Below are 17,043 nucleotides of genomic sequence, written 5' to 3'. Positions count from 1 at the left end.
GAAACATTCCATCAGTGGTCATAGTATATATACTTTTTACCACTTCACAGTGGTTTGGCATTGCACATTGGTCGTAAAGAAAATTCAGCACATGGATGGGAATGTCTGCTACATTATGAATTACCATAACAGGGATTTGTGCCTGGTGATGTTCATTTTCAGATGATAAAAATCAGTGAGTAAGGATTACATCGGCACACGTTTTGTGTGTGCATTAATATGTACTCACAGCGACACTGTGAAGCATGGGCGTTAAATGCTGATGCATTGCCATCTTCCAACAAACACCTTAAAGTGTTTTCTTACATTAAACGTGATAAAAGAAGACAAATGCCGTGCCGCCCTGATTTTGGGCTGTCAAACCTTTGTCTGCCTGGCCTGCAGAAAGAGCAACAGAAAGACGGATAGAGTTGAGAGGGGAAAAGGACAGGGAAAGGTCGTCTCCAGACATGCTCAGGGAAGGACTGGTGACACGAACAATATTAGCTTTCCACTCACATTACCTCACACTAACAGTGATTAGATTTACAGCACACGTCTCACACACACATTCATTCACTGGAAGACAATCAGATATTCCCATTCATGCATCAACACACACCATCTGAAAATGGAAACAGGCAAGCAAGCACATCAGCGACACACGCAGACACACATCCCATCAATTAAAAAAGAGCCTCCCAGTGATCAGTAAAAGCTGACTTCCACCTATTAGTTGAGACAGCATCTTCCATTTTGTGCGGCTGCTCTCCTCCCTTAACTCAACCTTTCTTTTTTCAATCTGCTTTTTAAGAGGGGGCAGAATAATTAATAACTGGTATCATTCCAATAAAGCCATTAGCAGTCAGTAAATTCTCTCAGTCTTCTCTCCCCCACCGTTTCTTTTATTTTGCTTCTCTCTGTCTCTTTCCCTTTCTGTGATAGATGAACATGCCTGAAAGCAGCTGTAATGCAGAAAAGCACTCCAAACTGAAAATAAAAACAGACCTACCACAAAAAAAAAAAAAAAAAAAATAGCTGAGGATTATGAACAACAGCACGTCACTGTTGGAGTCGTTCTGTGCCCTTGATCTCTGGATGTGGCCAACGATCTCAACGATTTTTAATTTCCCATTATGTCTCTGCAGCCATGGTAGGCGCATCGAAGCTTCATACCATAACACAAAATAACCATTTACAATTTTCAGAATGGATTTTTGTAACAATAAACCAAATATTCAATTGTAATCCAAGGTTTTAACAATTTCACCTTGTTGCAAAAAAAAAGCACTTATGGACAAAAGTATTGCAACAAACCCAAAACTGCAGCATCTTAATCAACCACTTTAACATAATTACAATAAGATCATACAATTTTTGAGAGTTCAGCTAGCCATGAGCCGAGCCAAAAAGAAAAAGAGCTGTTTTCCTTGAAACAATGATTTTTAAATTATGGACATTGATCTGTTTTGCTACCCTGAAATTTGACTAAAATCACAAAATAAAAAATACAGAACAATAAAGAGAATACACAGTTTCTCATTCTTTTGGTGTCTCATAGCTGAATATTTTGATTTTGTTGACTGAAAGTATTATTTTCTAGTGCACCCCTATATATTCTGTACAGGACAGAGGCCTGATCAATTAGCTCCTTATTTATTATTCATATTCTGTTAATTTCCCACGCAAGAGAGACTAGTGCCATTATGAAGTTACATTACGAAAGTAGATAAAGAAATTAAGGAAATGATGGATATGTCAGGAACTTAATGTAAAGTACAGACAGAACTATCCTTTGGAGTATTAAAAACATATTATTATAATAAATTCTAAATTGCTTTTGCTGCATATAATGACAAAACCACTGCACCTGTATGCTGTAAAATGCAGAGCAAAACAAAGCTATATCTATATGTTGATCCTTCATTTTCTCCCTGTTCTCTCTTTCCCTGAGGACGTGGTGTGATAGCGTAGGCTCTGTAATGGCTCTGTGCAGTGCAGCTTTAAGGGGTAAATTGATGTCAGTGACATCGTTGTAAGTTTGCATAAAACCGTGGGAAGAAGAGCAGAAGGAAGAGTTTTGCTGGGGGGTTTAAGAGCAAATTGACAGCAGCCTGCGCTATCTAACACTTTTCAGATCCTCAAACCCATGCTAACCTTTCTGCAATCACAGTCCAGCATGCTGGAATCTGCTTTGAAGCAGCCCACACTACCCGCTCCAGGCTGTGAACACACCATGCCATGTGTTACACCTCTGTAAAGTAAAGTTTTTGAAACACAATAAGAAAAAAAAGCTGCACTGTCTGAGATTAATGAATATCTTTCTGAAACTATTTTAATTCATTTAAACAATGAAAATTATATTATCTTCATATGTTACTGATGATGAGTTAAACACATACAATTATGCAAATCAACAGCAACTCCACATGGCTTAAATGAGTTTGAATTAGAGTTTCCCCATGTTTTTATATTATGATGAAAAACAATTTCTAAAAAAGTGCCGTACTGCCAACAAAATTAATGAGGCACCTTGACTCATTGCAGAAATCCATGGCTTCCTAACTTTAGGGTCAGCCAAGCCACTTACAGAGCAATGTGTGCATCATCAAACTGTGATGCAACATCTGTCGACTCAGATTCTGCTGCAAACAGGGAGTTTAGTATAGTGATGGGAACCTGATCTCCTGCTTAGAGACCATACATTTAAAAAAAAAAAAAACAAATCAATACAGAGAAACATTAGAACTAGAAACTTACAATTCATTTACAAGCCTGGATCAAATAAAAGAACTCTAATTCATGCTAAGAGCCCATCTGAATATCTTCGGACACAGTTCTGTTCTGAAGCTGACTTAATGTTGGATTAAGTGATTTGATTGTGGATTAACTGAACACATTCTCTGCCCATGTTTTCTGAGGTTACAGGCTAAGGTTAATCACCACCCAGCATTTCAACAGTGACCACACTAGGCAGTAAGACAGCAATGGCAACAGATGATGCAGCAGGATTTAATATAAAACTGATCAACTGAAGAGCTGCACAGGAGAAGGCAACAGCTTGAGTTTGTTAATACTCGTCCACACTGTTGGAACTGGGAGACGACTCCCCAGTTTTCAGCTTGAACCAGATACATTTGTCAAAGTTTGGACACAGGGTGATCTTTTCATTAAGAGAAGATCTGTGCCCTGACATTTACAACTGTTAAAGTGAAGATGTATTACATATTTCATAAGGTGGCAAAAAAGGCATCCATCTTTGCCTCACCATTCCTCTCTCTCTCTTGTGAAATGTTGTACAGTTGTACAGTGCTTTATTAATTTAAAGTGTACTGCATCAGCCTACTCCAGGTGAATATGCTAATCAACAATTTTGAGGCTTGATGAAGGATTTTACGAGGGGCTATAAAAGTATTTTTGGGAATTTCACTGTCAGGTTCAATTGCTCAAAGTGACTATTCAAGGTGAACCCAGTGAATTAAAGAGGAAGTGGACTGATGTAAAAACTGAGCAAGATTTAAGTGGCAGATTTGCAGCACGATGCTGTTTTTACAACTGAGTTATCGCTGACAGTTTTTGTCACAGACAATATAAACAAGATATATCAAATCACTTTCAGTTATTTTTAACGACCAAAAACATGCAAAATGTTGTGCTATAGTATACTTTTCCAATAACCCTAGATGTTTTAACATTATTAAAGCATAAACACCTAAGAATTCAAGTTATTTGTTGTTGTGTAATGCATTTGCTCCGGGTGTGTGCTCAGTGTGCACTAGGGTGGGTTAAATGCAGAGTGGAATTTCCCAGTTTGGGATTAATAAAGTTCTCTTTTTAATCTTAATCTTAAACAGACAATGAGAAAAATCAACCAGTGAGGACAAAAACAGGTGCAAGACAGGAAAGAGGAGGGAAAGTAGACAATCATGTACTCTCTCTAAAAGACTTATCCACTGTCTGCCTTATTCTTAACACTCCTCCGCCTCAGCATTTATTTCACTATAAAAGGCTGTGATCGAAGAGTGATTTGCATGATTGCATTTTCCATACCTTGCATTAATAGTGTGGTAGGGATGAATAGCTAATGACATATCACATTTAAGTAGCCAACTCAACCAGCCATCACATTACAGCTCCCTCAATCTGCTAATGAAACAGGTCTCTTTCTCACTTTCACTTTCTTGCCCTCTAAATCCTTCTTCCTAAACAGATACCTGATCCAGTTAGGTCCATTCAATAAAACACAAGATGTGAATAAAAAATTTAATTCTAGCTCTAGTATTTACAGTCTTACTGAAAACAGATACACAGCCCAGCTACACAAGTATATTAGCTTAAATAAAAGAAAATAAAGCAGAGGGTTAACAGCCTCAAAAGTAAAAAAAAAAAAAAAACTTCCATTGTTACTCATCAGATCTGAGTATGCCAAGAGGTTCATTAATGACAAAAGCATTGGGAGAGCTGCCTCAAACAGTCTCAGAAGTGAAATATGAATACAAGAAGTGCCCCATATGTATTCAGTATAGGTACAGTATTTATTACTAGGTGACTCTGGGGAAACCCTTTCCATTAAACTGCACTGTTCAAAAGGAGTCAAAAGAAATTGTAGAAATAAATTGATTAAATGATTAGACAGGGTTGGGGTTAGGCATTAAATTGTGATTGTTAAGGTGCAGATAACCATACAAACATATGGGTGTGTGTGTGTGTGTGTGTGTGTGTGTGTGTGTGTGTGTCTGCGCGCGTGTGCGTATGCATGTGTGTGTGAGAGAGTAACCTGTTTTTCCATTTGACTAAACAGAGCAAGCCAGAAACGCAAAACCTCACCCCCACCACAACCACCTTTTTACTGCCTCCCGCTAGGCCAAATTTCCGTAATCTTAAGAATCTGCAGCCAATAGATTTCCCATCAGAGTTCATGCTCTTATTGAAGATTTGAGGATCAAAAGCGAGCTACCCTCTACACCAACGCAGACAGAGTACATACTCATATCGCCACAAAGTTGTGCCTTCACACTGAGATACGCTTGCAAAATTCACACTTACTGTACACACACTGACTAAGCTCTAGAGACCTCTTTTAATAGTGTTTGGCTTCTAAAGGATCTGCCAGGACCTTGGAGCAGAAGAGAGTTTAAATAGTGACTGTTTTGATGAAAGAAAGAAAGAAGACACCAGAGAAGGAAAGATGAAGAGAGGAAAGAAGGACAGGAAAGAGGAAAGAAAATAAAGATCCAGTAAATGCAGAAGGATGAATGGAGTGAGGGAAGAAAACAAAACAAAACAATAAATAAATTAATTAAAATTATATATATATATATATATATATATATATATATAAAAGTATAAGTCAGGGGGTGAGAATGTATAAGCCTGAGCAAATAGTTATTACCAGTCTCTGAAGGGTGGCGGCGTGAGCTGAATAGACTGGGACTTGGAAACCACTGTTAGTGGTGGAGATAGGGGACCGCTTCACAGCCCTGCAATCTGACAAAGGCTTAGTAGGTAATGGAAGCAGACCTCCGACAGCAAAAAAAAAAACACAGGAGCTTTAGCACACTATAAGAGCCAAGCATCAGATTCGTTCAAAACCTCTTCAGGCACAAAAAAGTACATGTTTAAACATCAGAGATGTTTATCACTCACAAGCTGTTGAATGTTAATTTTAACATGAATACCTGAAAGTACAGCCACAACCTGTGGCTGTAGAGTATTCCTTTAAAGCACAGAACAGCACACTGAAGTATGAGTGTTAAAAGAGTATGTCATTCTGCTTAAAGGTACAACTTCCTCAGAACAGTAAATGTACTGTCAAGGAGTCCTTAGACAAGACAATGTAATCTCTCTGAGCTGACCTTGTGCTTTGACCTTTGTATAAGGAAACACAGTTGATCTTGAAGTCAGTGGTCAGCTCCAGTTAGTCTCAACAAGAAATATTAATGTTTCAGCCAAAAGCAAATTGCACATGCTAAACGTGTTGCTAAACCACAGACTGATTGGAAAGCAGACGAGCTGTCCTTCAACACATGTCCGCAAGAAGATCCTTAGACACTGTTAGACTGCACTTCAGAAAATGAGAAAATAAATGCATACATACAGCCACATGCACAAAAGAATGCACACAGGCCAATATATCCCAAACATGTCCATGTGCTCAGTGACAGAAGTGAGTTTCAAAAGAGCTGCAATAGAAATAAAATTAGAAAGTTATAGTTTCCAGAAGGAAGGCAGACTTTCCAGAGTTCCTGGTGATGTCTGGAGAGTGTTCCTGTATCGTTCTGCTCCAGCTGAACTTTAAATTTGAGGTTCAGAAGTTGACGGCCTGATCAAAACAGACACGCCATATGTCATGTCTTGGGCAGGTTACTGCTGACTGAAAGAAGAGGAAGATGAGGTTGTGTGGATGTGTGTCTGATTTTGCGCCCGAAAATCTTTGGCTCGTGAGGTCATGTTTTGAGTACTAGTAGTATATGCACATTTGCATTATAAAATGCACGCTACGGTGCAGTTCAAAACTGGTTATATTGTAAATGTTTAGTAAGTGAAAAACTGACATCACTAAATCAAAATTTGTTGCATTAAACAGCACAGAGATAAGCACATACATATTAGAGAGCAGATTTGACAGTTTCTATGTTTCTCAGCAACTAAGCCCTTACTAGTTTTAATGGTGCCATCAAATTCAGTTAAATGCAGGTTAAAGACTGACTAGTGGTTATCAAGACCTCAGAAAGAAGTTTACTTAGTAATGGAATCCAGTATGTAGTTCTGTTCCTAACACAGAAGTTGCAAGCAAGCAGCTGGCATACAGTATGTGGGCTTTCCAGAGGCTATATACACACACGCACACACGCACACACGCACACACACTTGCATACAAAACAAAAAAGGAAGAATAACAATCAGCACAGCATTTGTCCCCAGGAGCTTCTAATACAAACCAGGTGAGTAACAATAGCAGTTAATAACTCCAATTTACTTTTGTCATTCAAGTCCCATCACAGAGCACTGTTTAAAATACCAATTTGAAACAGTAAATCAGCCACGCAGCAAAAATGTTTATCCCCGGAGACTAAAACACACATACATATTCCACCAAACAAATCCAGGCAGACACACAATCCCCTCCACCCATTTAGCATGCTGCTATACCTACAATTTCTTTCTTTCTCTCTAGAAAATGGCCTTCCTCTATTTCTCCTGTGTTCAAAACCCTGGGTAATTTTCTTAATCTAGGCCTGATACTGCATATTTGCATAAAAATGTTCACTTTTGAGGCTCCCCTAACAGAACACGGCTCTAATACGCAATTACTCTCCTCAATAGTGGTGGCTAATTACTAAGGTGTCAGACAAACAGGTAGCAGAACAGAGGGGGGCCAACAATACAATGGCTGAGGTGCTAGCCCGCCACATGGGACGAAGCAGCTCAATGGAAAGCAGTAAATTCATTTAGGCTGGCTTCATTAAACCCTGCTCCTTCAGCCCTGCATCATGCTCTACCCTTTGCTCTCCCGCTCTCTCTGCTCTCATTTGTGGGGCAGCGGATGTGCTGTGGGTAAGAAGAAGCCGATCATACAAATGAGTGCAAAGCAGAGGGAATAGGGGAAGGCTGCAGGGAGAGGAAAGAGGGAAGAGGGTGAGATGAAGGCAGATAAATAGAGCACAGCCACAAGAAGAAGGGAAGGAAGAAAGAAAGGAAAGGAAGGAAGGAAAGAAGGGAAAGGATGGTGTCAATAAAGCAGCACAACAACCCCCAAAGAATAGTGTAACATTAAACAAAGTACTGATGGAACAGAACAAGGGCACAAGGACATGTGCTCATTTGAGGATAAAGAAATAAGGCATAAAAAGGATCAGCATATAAAGGAATAATTTTGAATATAGCTTTTGTTCTATCCATCTGATCCAGTCTTCCAAAAGCCACAGAGAACAGAGGAAGACAGAAAAAATTACAGCTTTGGTCCTCAAACAGAGGCCAAATGCCAGGTCTCCAGCATGGTGAAACAAGGGCAATTGAGCTCCATGGTCTCTTTACCATTTAGATTATACTGGCAACTTTTTGACCCTACAGTATGGATGACCATAATAAGCCACGGCACCTGCTGTGTATCACCTGTAAGCCAAAAATATTCACAAACAAAAAAGACAACTTGTGCACAGTAATGCTGAGCACAAATGAAGCTAGCAGAAAACCATCTCAAAAAGAGAACTACTCATATAAACTTTCCACTTCTGCTCAGTTTTGCCAGAGTCAATTCAACCTCACTGCCTTTCATTTGCACCATTTTGTGCCCAATTTAACAGAGCCCTTGCTGGGAGGACCATAAATGCCTTAACGGACATTGAGAAGAGGTATGCCATATCATGAAAAGAAAAAAAGTCAGTGAAAGTAATTTGATGGCTTGGAAGGATAGCTGAAAGACTTCTGCTCCCTCCAGTGAGGGAACGTGGAGCACTGATGGTCACGCATTTCCACAGAAGAAGTATCACCAACCTCAGTCCAATGCTTTGGTTCCTGGCCAATGAAGCACTTCATGAGAACATTTCTATGTGATTACATTGGCTACTTTCTCAGCTGATACGCTAATTCTGAGTGACTCAAATCACTTTTACACATGACCCACACATTCCACTACTGAATGAACACATGCAGCCCATTGAGCAGGCCTCTCTCAGGGAAGATGAAACAGAGAGGCTCCCAGAGACCGGGTCAGACAATGAGCCATATAGCCATATGTGCGTAAGCATCCATTCATGGGTAAGCATCGTTTGGTAAAATAAAACTATGACCATGTAGCACTGATTGAGAGTATATATCAAATTTTGAATAACAGTGGTGTAAACAAGAAAGGTCTGATTTAAAAAAAAAAAAAAGAACATAGAAAACAGGAAAAAAAGGTTTTTTCTTTTTCTCAAGCAGTGACTGCTGCATTTTGCATCAAATGCCTTGTTTCAAGTTACATGTTCTAGTGATGACTTCTCTTATCGCCTCTTCTGGGAATAGGATACAGTATTAATTGTCCAGCCTGACAAAATAAAGAGTCAACTTATAAGATTAAAAAAAAAAATTACATTGAAAAATGTATTTGGTGTGTATTTGTATGTATTGAGCCAATAATTTTGCTGTCATGGGTTGACAATTTGGTTACCATGGATTTCAGCTATATTTCAGTGTCAGACACATTTTGTGAGATAACAGTGCTACTATGCTTGTGTATAATGGGATTCCACAGCTGTGCGATTCAGAGTTTCCAATATTATGATTACATTTAAATGCTGCTGAGATACATTTCTGTATTTGGATTTACTCTTATACTCCATAATCTGGCTTTCAAAACCTCAAGGACTCATGTTTTGAGAACACAACTAAAACCTCAGATTAAAATGGCTGACAGACAATTAAAAAAATAATTTATATGTAAAATTTGACACCACAGAACATGCCCTCCTCACTAAGCCAATATATTTCTATTCTTATTACCTGCCTTACAAGTCTCTAACATAGAAATATGACTTTTTGTAACACTATCCACCAATCTGCTCCATCAAAAAACCCACGCTGTTGTGGATTCTTAGTCACCGAAAGAGGGTGATAAAAGTCAAAGATTACTGAAAGCACCTTTAAATTCAGCAGCCACTCAGCTGTCACTGACAGTGTATCACAAATCAAATCTTATGACTTCCAGAAATGAGCTCACTCTAATCACACTAAAGACCCTGGAGCAGCAGGGAGACTTGGCATCCACAGAGGTCAGGCCAAAGCCGCTCTGTACTGTAGGGCAAATGCAAACAAAACGGATTGTTAATCATGTTTCACTTATTTTATATTGCATATTTTAGTGAGTGAATGACTTTTCAGAACATATGTAGAGATGTGCGGGATGCGATTGGCCTTGGATCTGCGCCCGAATACAACAGCAGCTCTCATGCTGTTGTAGCCTATAAGCTCCAGCTGCTTGCCTTCATTGTGTCTCTGTGCCGCGCCACAAATGTTCCTCCATCACTGATACTTATCAAAGCACTGGTGTTTGACGCTGCCATTACTCAAAATTAATAACCACAGCAGCATGTTTATCATAGCACACTTTCACACCCAACCTGCCAGAAATAATCACCTCAGTGTTTGTGTGCGTGACAGAAAGAGAGAAAGAAAGTATGAGAGAGACAGAGGAAGAAATTCAGAAAGAGAACTGGTTGAGAGACGAAGTATAAAAAGAGAGTCAGAGCACAAGAGCTTGAGATGAAAGACTTAAGAGAAAGAAAAGAAGACAAAATCTGCTACATGTTTATCTGTGGTACCCTGTAATTCTTCCCCCAATACACATTTTAGGCTTATCCCACACCTTTTCTTCCCATCACATCTGACAACAGGTCAACACTGCTTCTTCTTGTGTATTAATAACTCTGGTAAGCAGGACTTTAACTTTGGCTCACAGTCAATCTGCTTCAACAAAGCATGTCTAGATAAAAAAAAAAATGTTTTTAATTTTTAAATAACCCAAGTACAAGAGCCCAATTATTTGTATGTGTGAAACCACAACAGCAGAAAAAGAGAAGTAACAAGGACAGGGGAAGGCCCCTCAGGACCTCTCCTCAAACCTGGAGAGACAGGTGGCTGAGAAACACGACAAGGATAAATGTCTGTCGCTGGTTCAGGCTCTGCTGACATTTGCCATGGCATTTAGAAAACATCCAACAAAACTAAAAGAAAGTGAGGGGTCCTAAAAATAGTTGGCTGGAGGAAACCAATATGTGGTAGGAAGCTGCGGTTATACAACAGATGCACACACTTCAAATGACCTCTTATCTTATGGATTTGCCCACTTTCCCAGTCTCCTGCTTTCTTTAACAGAGATGGAGCTTTATGGCTGAACTCAACAGCTACTGAGGTCAGTGGGAGAATTTGTACCCACCGAAACCACAAGTTTGTTGATTTACTTTTAAAGTAGTAACACTCGGCTGATGCCAGCTCTTATTTATATCTAGTGTGAGTAGGTTAGAAGAAGAAAACAAAAGGAAGTTCCCTTTCATTACCACAGGCTACATTCAGCAGGAAGTACCATAGCATCGTCTCCTCCACCAGACTTTGTAACAAGCTTCTTCACTTTGTCTCTGAGGATTCTCAACAGGTCACTTCCACAATACAAATCTACGGCACAAAACAGCAGAAATCTGCAAAAAAAAAAAGCTGAACTTGTATTCACTTCAATGGGAGAAATATTAATGTTATGCATGTTAATGAGAAATGTTACAGAAGTCACAGAAAAAGAGGATATCCTGGACCGAATATATATTTGTTTCTCTAAAAAAATATATTATAACACTTAGCCCAAAAGTAAACTAACTCAGAATGTTTATGAGCAACATATCAGCCTCAGGTACAATAAACGGTAACTTATTAGTCAAGAGTTCACAGGAAAACTAAATTGACAAGTCACAAGACAACAAAATAGTTAGAAAAGATTACTTACAGATAACGCTCCAAAAAGGGACTTTGGGAATAGATGAAAGATACTTGTCAGTATTTGCTTACTGATGCTTGCTTGCGATATTTGCTTGCTTATCTGACACATGTAACAATAATCTAGAACTGATTGAACTGTGTCAATAATGGTTGCCAGTAGCAACAAAAGGCAGAATCTGCACCTTCTGATGTGTTTCTCAATGGCTGTACTTTAACGTATTGGCCCTGGTTTATTATTTACAGATGTCTATGCACTTCTTTTGCACTCAGGGGAATGAAAACCTGCACTGATTTTATGTTTTCAATTTAGCTTGTTTTTTTTTTTGCACTTATCAATGGGGTGATTTGTTTTTTTTTTTTACTGTATGTTTTCTCTAATGTACCTCTTCTGCCAGTAGCAAGCACCATTTTGGTTTTCTTTTAGATTATAATTCAGCCAATAAAACCTCCATCCTTCATATTTCGAGGCTAATTGTTGTTCACGTAACAGAGATATTCTAAACTTCTGCACTAGAAATAAAGCTTAGAATGTACACAATGGAGGCTTTTACAACATGTAACCCTGTCTACTAAAAATTATGTTTATACAAAACAAAAATAAACAGCAAATGTGTTTTTAAGAAACCATAATTGTGACCAGATTGTTTATGTTTGATTACCAAAAATACAGAAACTGCGATTTCACATATTTGTCATGTTGCAAAAACTGTTCACTGTTTATTTTCTTGCCATAATATCTAATGTTGAAGTGCAAGTACAATATCCACTTCTAACATCACAGCATTTTTTATGGTTATGCTTGGGGCACTGGCTGCATCTGGTTAAGATCAGGAAAAGATTGTGGTCTGGTTTAATAAAAAAAACCTTCCCTAGTGGCCACATGTTTATTTACATTTAACCAAAACTATGGTCTGTCCCTAATGTTAACCAAAGTACAAGAACCATCCTCCCCAACAGCCTCGCTGTGTGCTTAGTGCAATTTCTAAACATAAAGCTTAATATGTTCAAAAACAACATAAATAGAATAAAAACATTGTCCCTGAAATTAATCCAACGGTCATTTGACACTCCACTACGTTATGTGTGATGTGTCTTATACTGATTTGAATTTCAATGCTTAACACTTTTCCAGGCACAGTGAGATCCGCCATCTGCTTGTAACAGAGGCTGTTTGGGATCAGGTCCCACTGCAAACGCCTCCACATCCGTCTTACACTTTCAGAGAATGTGTCTTTCTGAGAGAAAGCTTCTCCAATTATTTCCGGTTTTATAAGCTCCAGAGTGTCACAGAAGGCTCCTGGTCATCTCTTGCCTTGTCTGATTTTTGTTAGAGGGAACAGAAAAATGTCAAAAAGCCAATTTGGGTTGTGATTTGTGATGCTCATAAGTGATAGACATATGCAGACAATGCTGGCCTAAAGAAAAAGGCAAATAAGGGAAAAGACACAGTATTGATTCCCTTGTTTAAATTAAGCTGTCAAAAAGGGCTGAAGAATGAGAAAGAGTGGAGAAGAATGCCAGACCTTTTGGGGAATACCCAACTACCAACAAAACAGATCTCATAAAAGAAATGACTCATTTACTCCAAGCATCTGCTTTCAGAAAAGACCACAGGCCAACTGACCAGAGATTGCACACAAACACACGCTCAAGACACAGTGGAAGAATCACATAAATCTGCGTGTCAACACAGGTCTCATGTCCTACAGCAGGGTTAATCTTAGCAAAATACTTTCTCAGTCTTTGCTTTGAGCAAAATCACTGAGGAGTCTGCACCACAAAGTTTATTGCAGCACACTCACACTTGCACAAACAGAAAGCTGTGTAGCTAAAATTTTGACATTCACATATATTCTAATTCCCTTACATAAGAATGATAGAAAAGCTAATTACACAAATGACAAATGATGCTATAAGACACACTCTAAACATGATATTTACATATATAAAAGACACAAGACAAATATCACAAACCATGCACACAACACAAAAGTTTCCCTGAGTTTCTGCAAGAATACAGACAAGTGCCAAATAATAGAAAACCGTTTAACTTTGACACTTCTCAACTTGGTTCCCAAAAGTGAGAGCAGCAATTTGCTTTGTCGTTTCACTTTGATTATGACTCGCTCCCCATTTTCAAACGCTGTGACATTTGAAAAACACAATCTTGCTTTTGGTCTCCCATTATCACTGGTAGAGGATACAGAAAAATAACAGGGCCAACACTGCCCACCTGCAGCACATCATATCGTCTCTCCACAAGAAATGACGATGACCAAAAAATAGGCATCCTACTGTCACAATCTGCCCGTTGGATTGTGACAATGGGAAGTCCATATTTGGTCATTTCTCACTTTCTTACACTGCTATACACATAGCTATTATTGTGGAAGGTGGAGTGAGACAGATGACACTGTGTTTATTTTTTTATTATTGTTTAAGATGAGAAACAAGAAAATGTTTTTCCTCCCACAGAGTTCTATCCTGCCAATGGCCCCTTGTCGGGGGACAAATTGATCTTGGAAATAAGGGGTCATTGCCACTGCCTGTTTACCCGTTCACGGCACACTGTCATCACACCGAAACAAATACGCACGCGTGCACGCACACACAGTGCTGACCCTACCATACCCCCTGACAGCTAATGTAAGGGAGGGTTGCATCACTACGGGCTTCAATGTGACAAGCAAGCAACCTGTGCAGGTTTGCTTCACAGCAATGATCCTGACCTTTGAACCAAATAAACTATTTTAGCCTCTTTAATTGTTCTTTCCCTGTAGATTCCACAATATAAACAATAACGCGCACACACACACACCGCATGCACGCACGCACACACACACACACACACACACACATATACAAACCCCCAAAAATAAATACTTTACTTTGTGAGTACTTTTCTACATACAAGTGAATTACTTTATTAATTACTATTAATGAATATAATTTCAATAATATTACATTCTTCTTCTTCTTAATTAGAACTTCATTTACACCCTTATTGTAACTATACCCTAACCACGTTTTTCTTTTAAGATATCACATTAGTAGAGAGAAAGATGCTTTCCCTGCTGTTTCACTATGACTTTAAGCTTAGGCTGTGCTTTACTCGGCTAAAAAAAAAAAAAAAAAACACACCACCACACATACACACTCCTCTGCCTCATTCTTCAACCAGCACCTTTTCTCTGTCACCTCAATATGTCTTAAAAATCTGTCATTAAATCTTACCTTTTCAAACCAAGTGCTCTCTCTTTTTCACTCTCTCATGCACACACACACACACACACACACCTCCCTGTTCATATTGTGATGACCCACCCACCCAGTTTCTCCCTTTAAATAAACGCTCTCCCCTCTTCTACGCTCCAAGCTGTGCAACTGTAAAGTGTAACAATAAAGCAGCTTATGACTGAAGCCTTTTATTTGCTCTGACTCCTTGGGCAACAGTCAGCAGGTACACAATACACACAAACACAGGTCTGCAGGGCCAACAAGCAAGGCAGAGCAAATGGCTTTGCATTAGTGCTTTTTAAAACTCATCCTCTGTGCGATGGGAGAGCAGTGAAGCAGCAGGACAGCAAGCATGGCTCTCCACCTAGGTTGTTCTCTTCCCTGCTGTCTCTGATTCATTCAAAAGCCAACAACACACCTACTTTATGTGGCCACTCACACACAACTCACAGCTTTACTAACACACACACCTGTTTAAATAATAATATTCCCACAGATCATCCAGGCACATTCAGTAAGACACAAACAGACCTTCAGCCCCCCAGAACCAATGCATTAAATATCATTATGGAATCAATCTAGGCTGTATGGACACAATTGTTGAGCTTGGTATTAGGTTTAGGTTAGGGCCATTGTCACTGGGAATTCAAACTAAAAGGGTTTTCTGTTTAAAATCTCTAGAGGTTTAGTTAGAATGGTTAATTTTAGGGTAAGTGGGTAGTAAATTCATTAAGTCAATGAATGTTTTTACACTAAAAAGACGTGTGTGGTGGTAAAGGGAACAAGCTGACAACACTATGTTTCTATGCAGATCTTTTCCCAAACCTCTATGTTTTTGTATAGAAAGAAGGTGAGTATGGTATTACCATATGTCTTCCACCATATGTCTGCTCTAAACTCAGTAATTTAAGAATTAGAATGATTTCACACATGCACACAGCTTGCCTAGATCCATTGTTGTTATGCACCATGTTTAACTCAATATTGTGTCCACACTCCTAAGAGTGAGAGTAGAGTCAGCAGAGAAGCCACAGCTTCAGTGGTTGATCAATAAATTAAAAAGAAATGTATGAATAAAACACAAGAAAATAAATAAAAGAGGAGATGGTTTACTCCTGCTGTCATATACAGTACAAACTGACTGTCTCCAAGTTGACAGAGAAAAGAAAAGGAGTAGGAGCACCAGCAAAGATGATCAGAGAGGGCAACAAAGAAAAAAACAATCCAGATAATTTTGTTTTTGTTTAAAATTCTTATATGCATGTTTCTCTGTGTCATTGCATATATGCATGTCTGAGTGCAGTAATGTTCTAGTTTTATTTTCATTTATAATATTACAGTATGTGTAATACTATCAGTGTAACTACTAAAACATCTGCACATGTAAAACAAATGTGTTTGATCATGTTTGCTGTTAGTATATAATTATCTCAAACATGGTGCAGATCCAACTGTGTGTGTTTGTCTCTCTGTATGATTTGTGTGCAGAGTTGTTTGTTAATTGACTCATAGTCAAGTAGGACTTCATCAGCGTATCAATGAGTTGATTGGCTTGGAAAATCATTCAAATTGTTTCCGTTGTTCCACTCTTTCACTGTTATGAAAGCAATCATGCAGAGGACCTCTAGATCTTGTGCTTATCAAAAAACAAGTCATTTTTGTAAATATTATTTTGATGTGAGAGAGATGATTATAACTCTTTATTAATGCCTAACAGTCACTTAATAAATTCACAGCTAGGTTGCCATAAAAAGATTACAAAATTAGCCAGCTATCACCATAATGACCTATTATTCAGCCCCAAGATCCACTGAATTTCTTTTATTTGATTTATTATTCAAGTACTGGCACACACTATTACCTTGGCTTACAACAGTACAAATCTCTTTACTTCCTTATTGTTCTGTTCTTGTATTTTTCCCACCTGTCTCAAACATGCTTGATCAAGGGGAGGGGGGGGGTTGTCACAGACCTGCCTATCCCCAAGTGCGCTCTTTACAGTTCTCCTGTCTACTTTGATGACTTGCGCTAGGTCAGTGACTTTTATACCATGGGCTGGAAAACCCATTGACACACACTGCATGTTATACATTCTTTGACATACCTGTCATTGATGCTCCAGTTGAGGCAGAGGTTGAGGGAGCTGAGCTTGCGACATTTCCTCACCACCTCCATCACCGTTTCGTTGTTGAGCTCTGAGATGTGCCGCAGGTCCAGGACACTCAGGTTACGAAGCTACAAAAGGCAACACAAAGAATTTAATAATGTCAAGTTCACAGAAATAAGCAGCTGTGCCGCACAGACAACCCAATAGCAACCCCTTTAACAAAATAAACTTCAGATCTTACATTTTATCTCTTT

The 17,043-nt window shown here is 38.8% G+C and overlaps 1 protein-coding gene across 1 annotated transcript in view; it reads right to left on the bottom strand.

The window, feature by feature from the left end:
- fbxl17 (F-box and leucine-rich repeat protein 17) overlaps positions 1–17,043 on the bottom strand; it is a 205,423-nt gene that overhangs the window by 106,024 nt on the left and 82,356 nt on the right. Inside the window, exon 8 of the mRNA XM_026322162.1 lies at positions 16,787–16,917. Coding sequence (XP_026177947.1) covers positions 16,787–16,917 — 131 coding nt within the window. The remainder of the gene's footprint in view (positions 1–16,786; positions 16,918–17,043) is intronic.

The sequence above is a fragment of the Mastacembelus armatus genome, chromosome 9 (genome assembly GCF_900324485.2).
Source record: "Mastacembelus armatus chromosome 9, fMasArm1.2, whole genome shotgun sequence".
Classification (NCBI taxonomy): domain Eukaryota; kingdom Metazoa; phylum Chordata; class Actinopteri; order Synbranchiformes; family Mastacembelidae; genus Mastacembelus; species Mastacembelus armatus.
The sequence above is the reverse complement of the archived record's forward strand: the minus strand, read 5'-3'. Positions and strand labels throughout refer to the sequence as shown.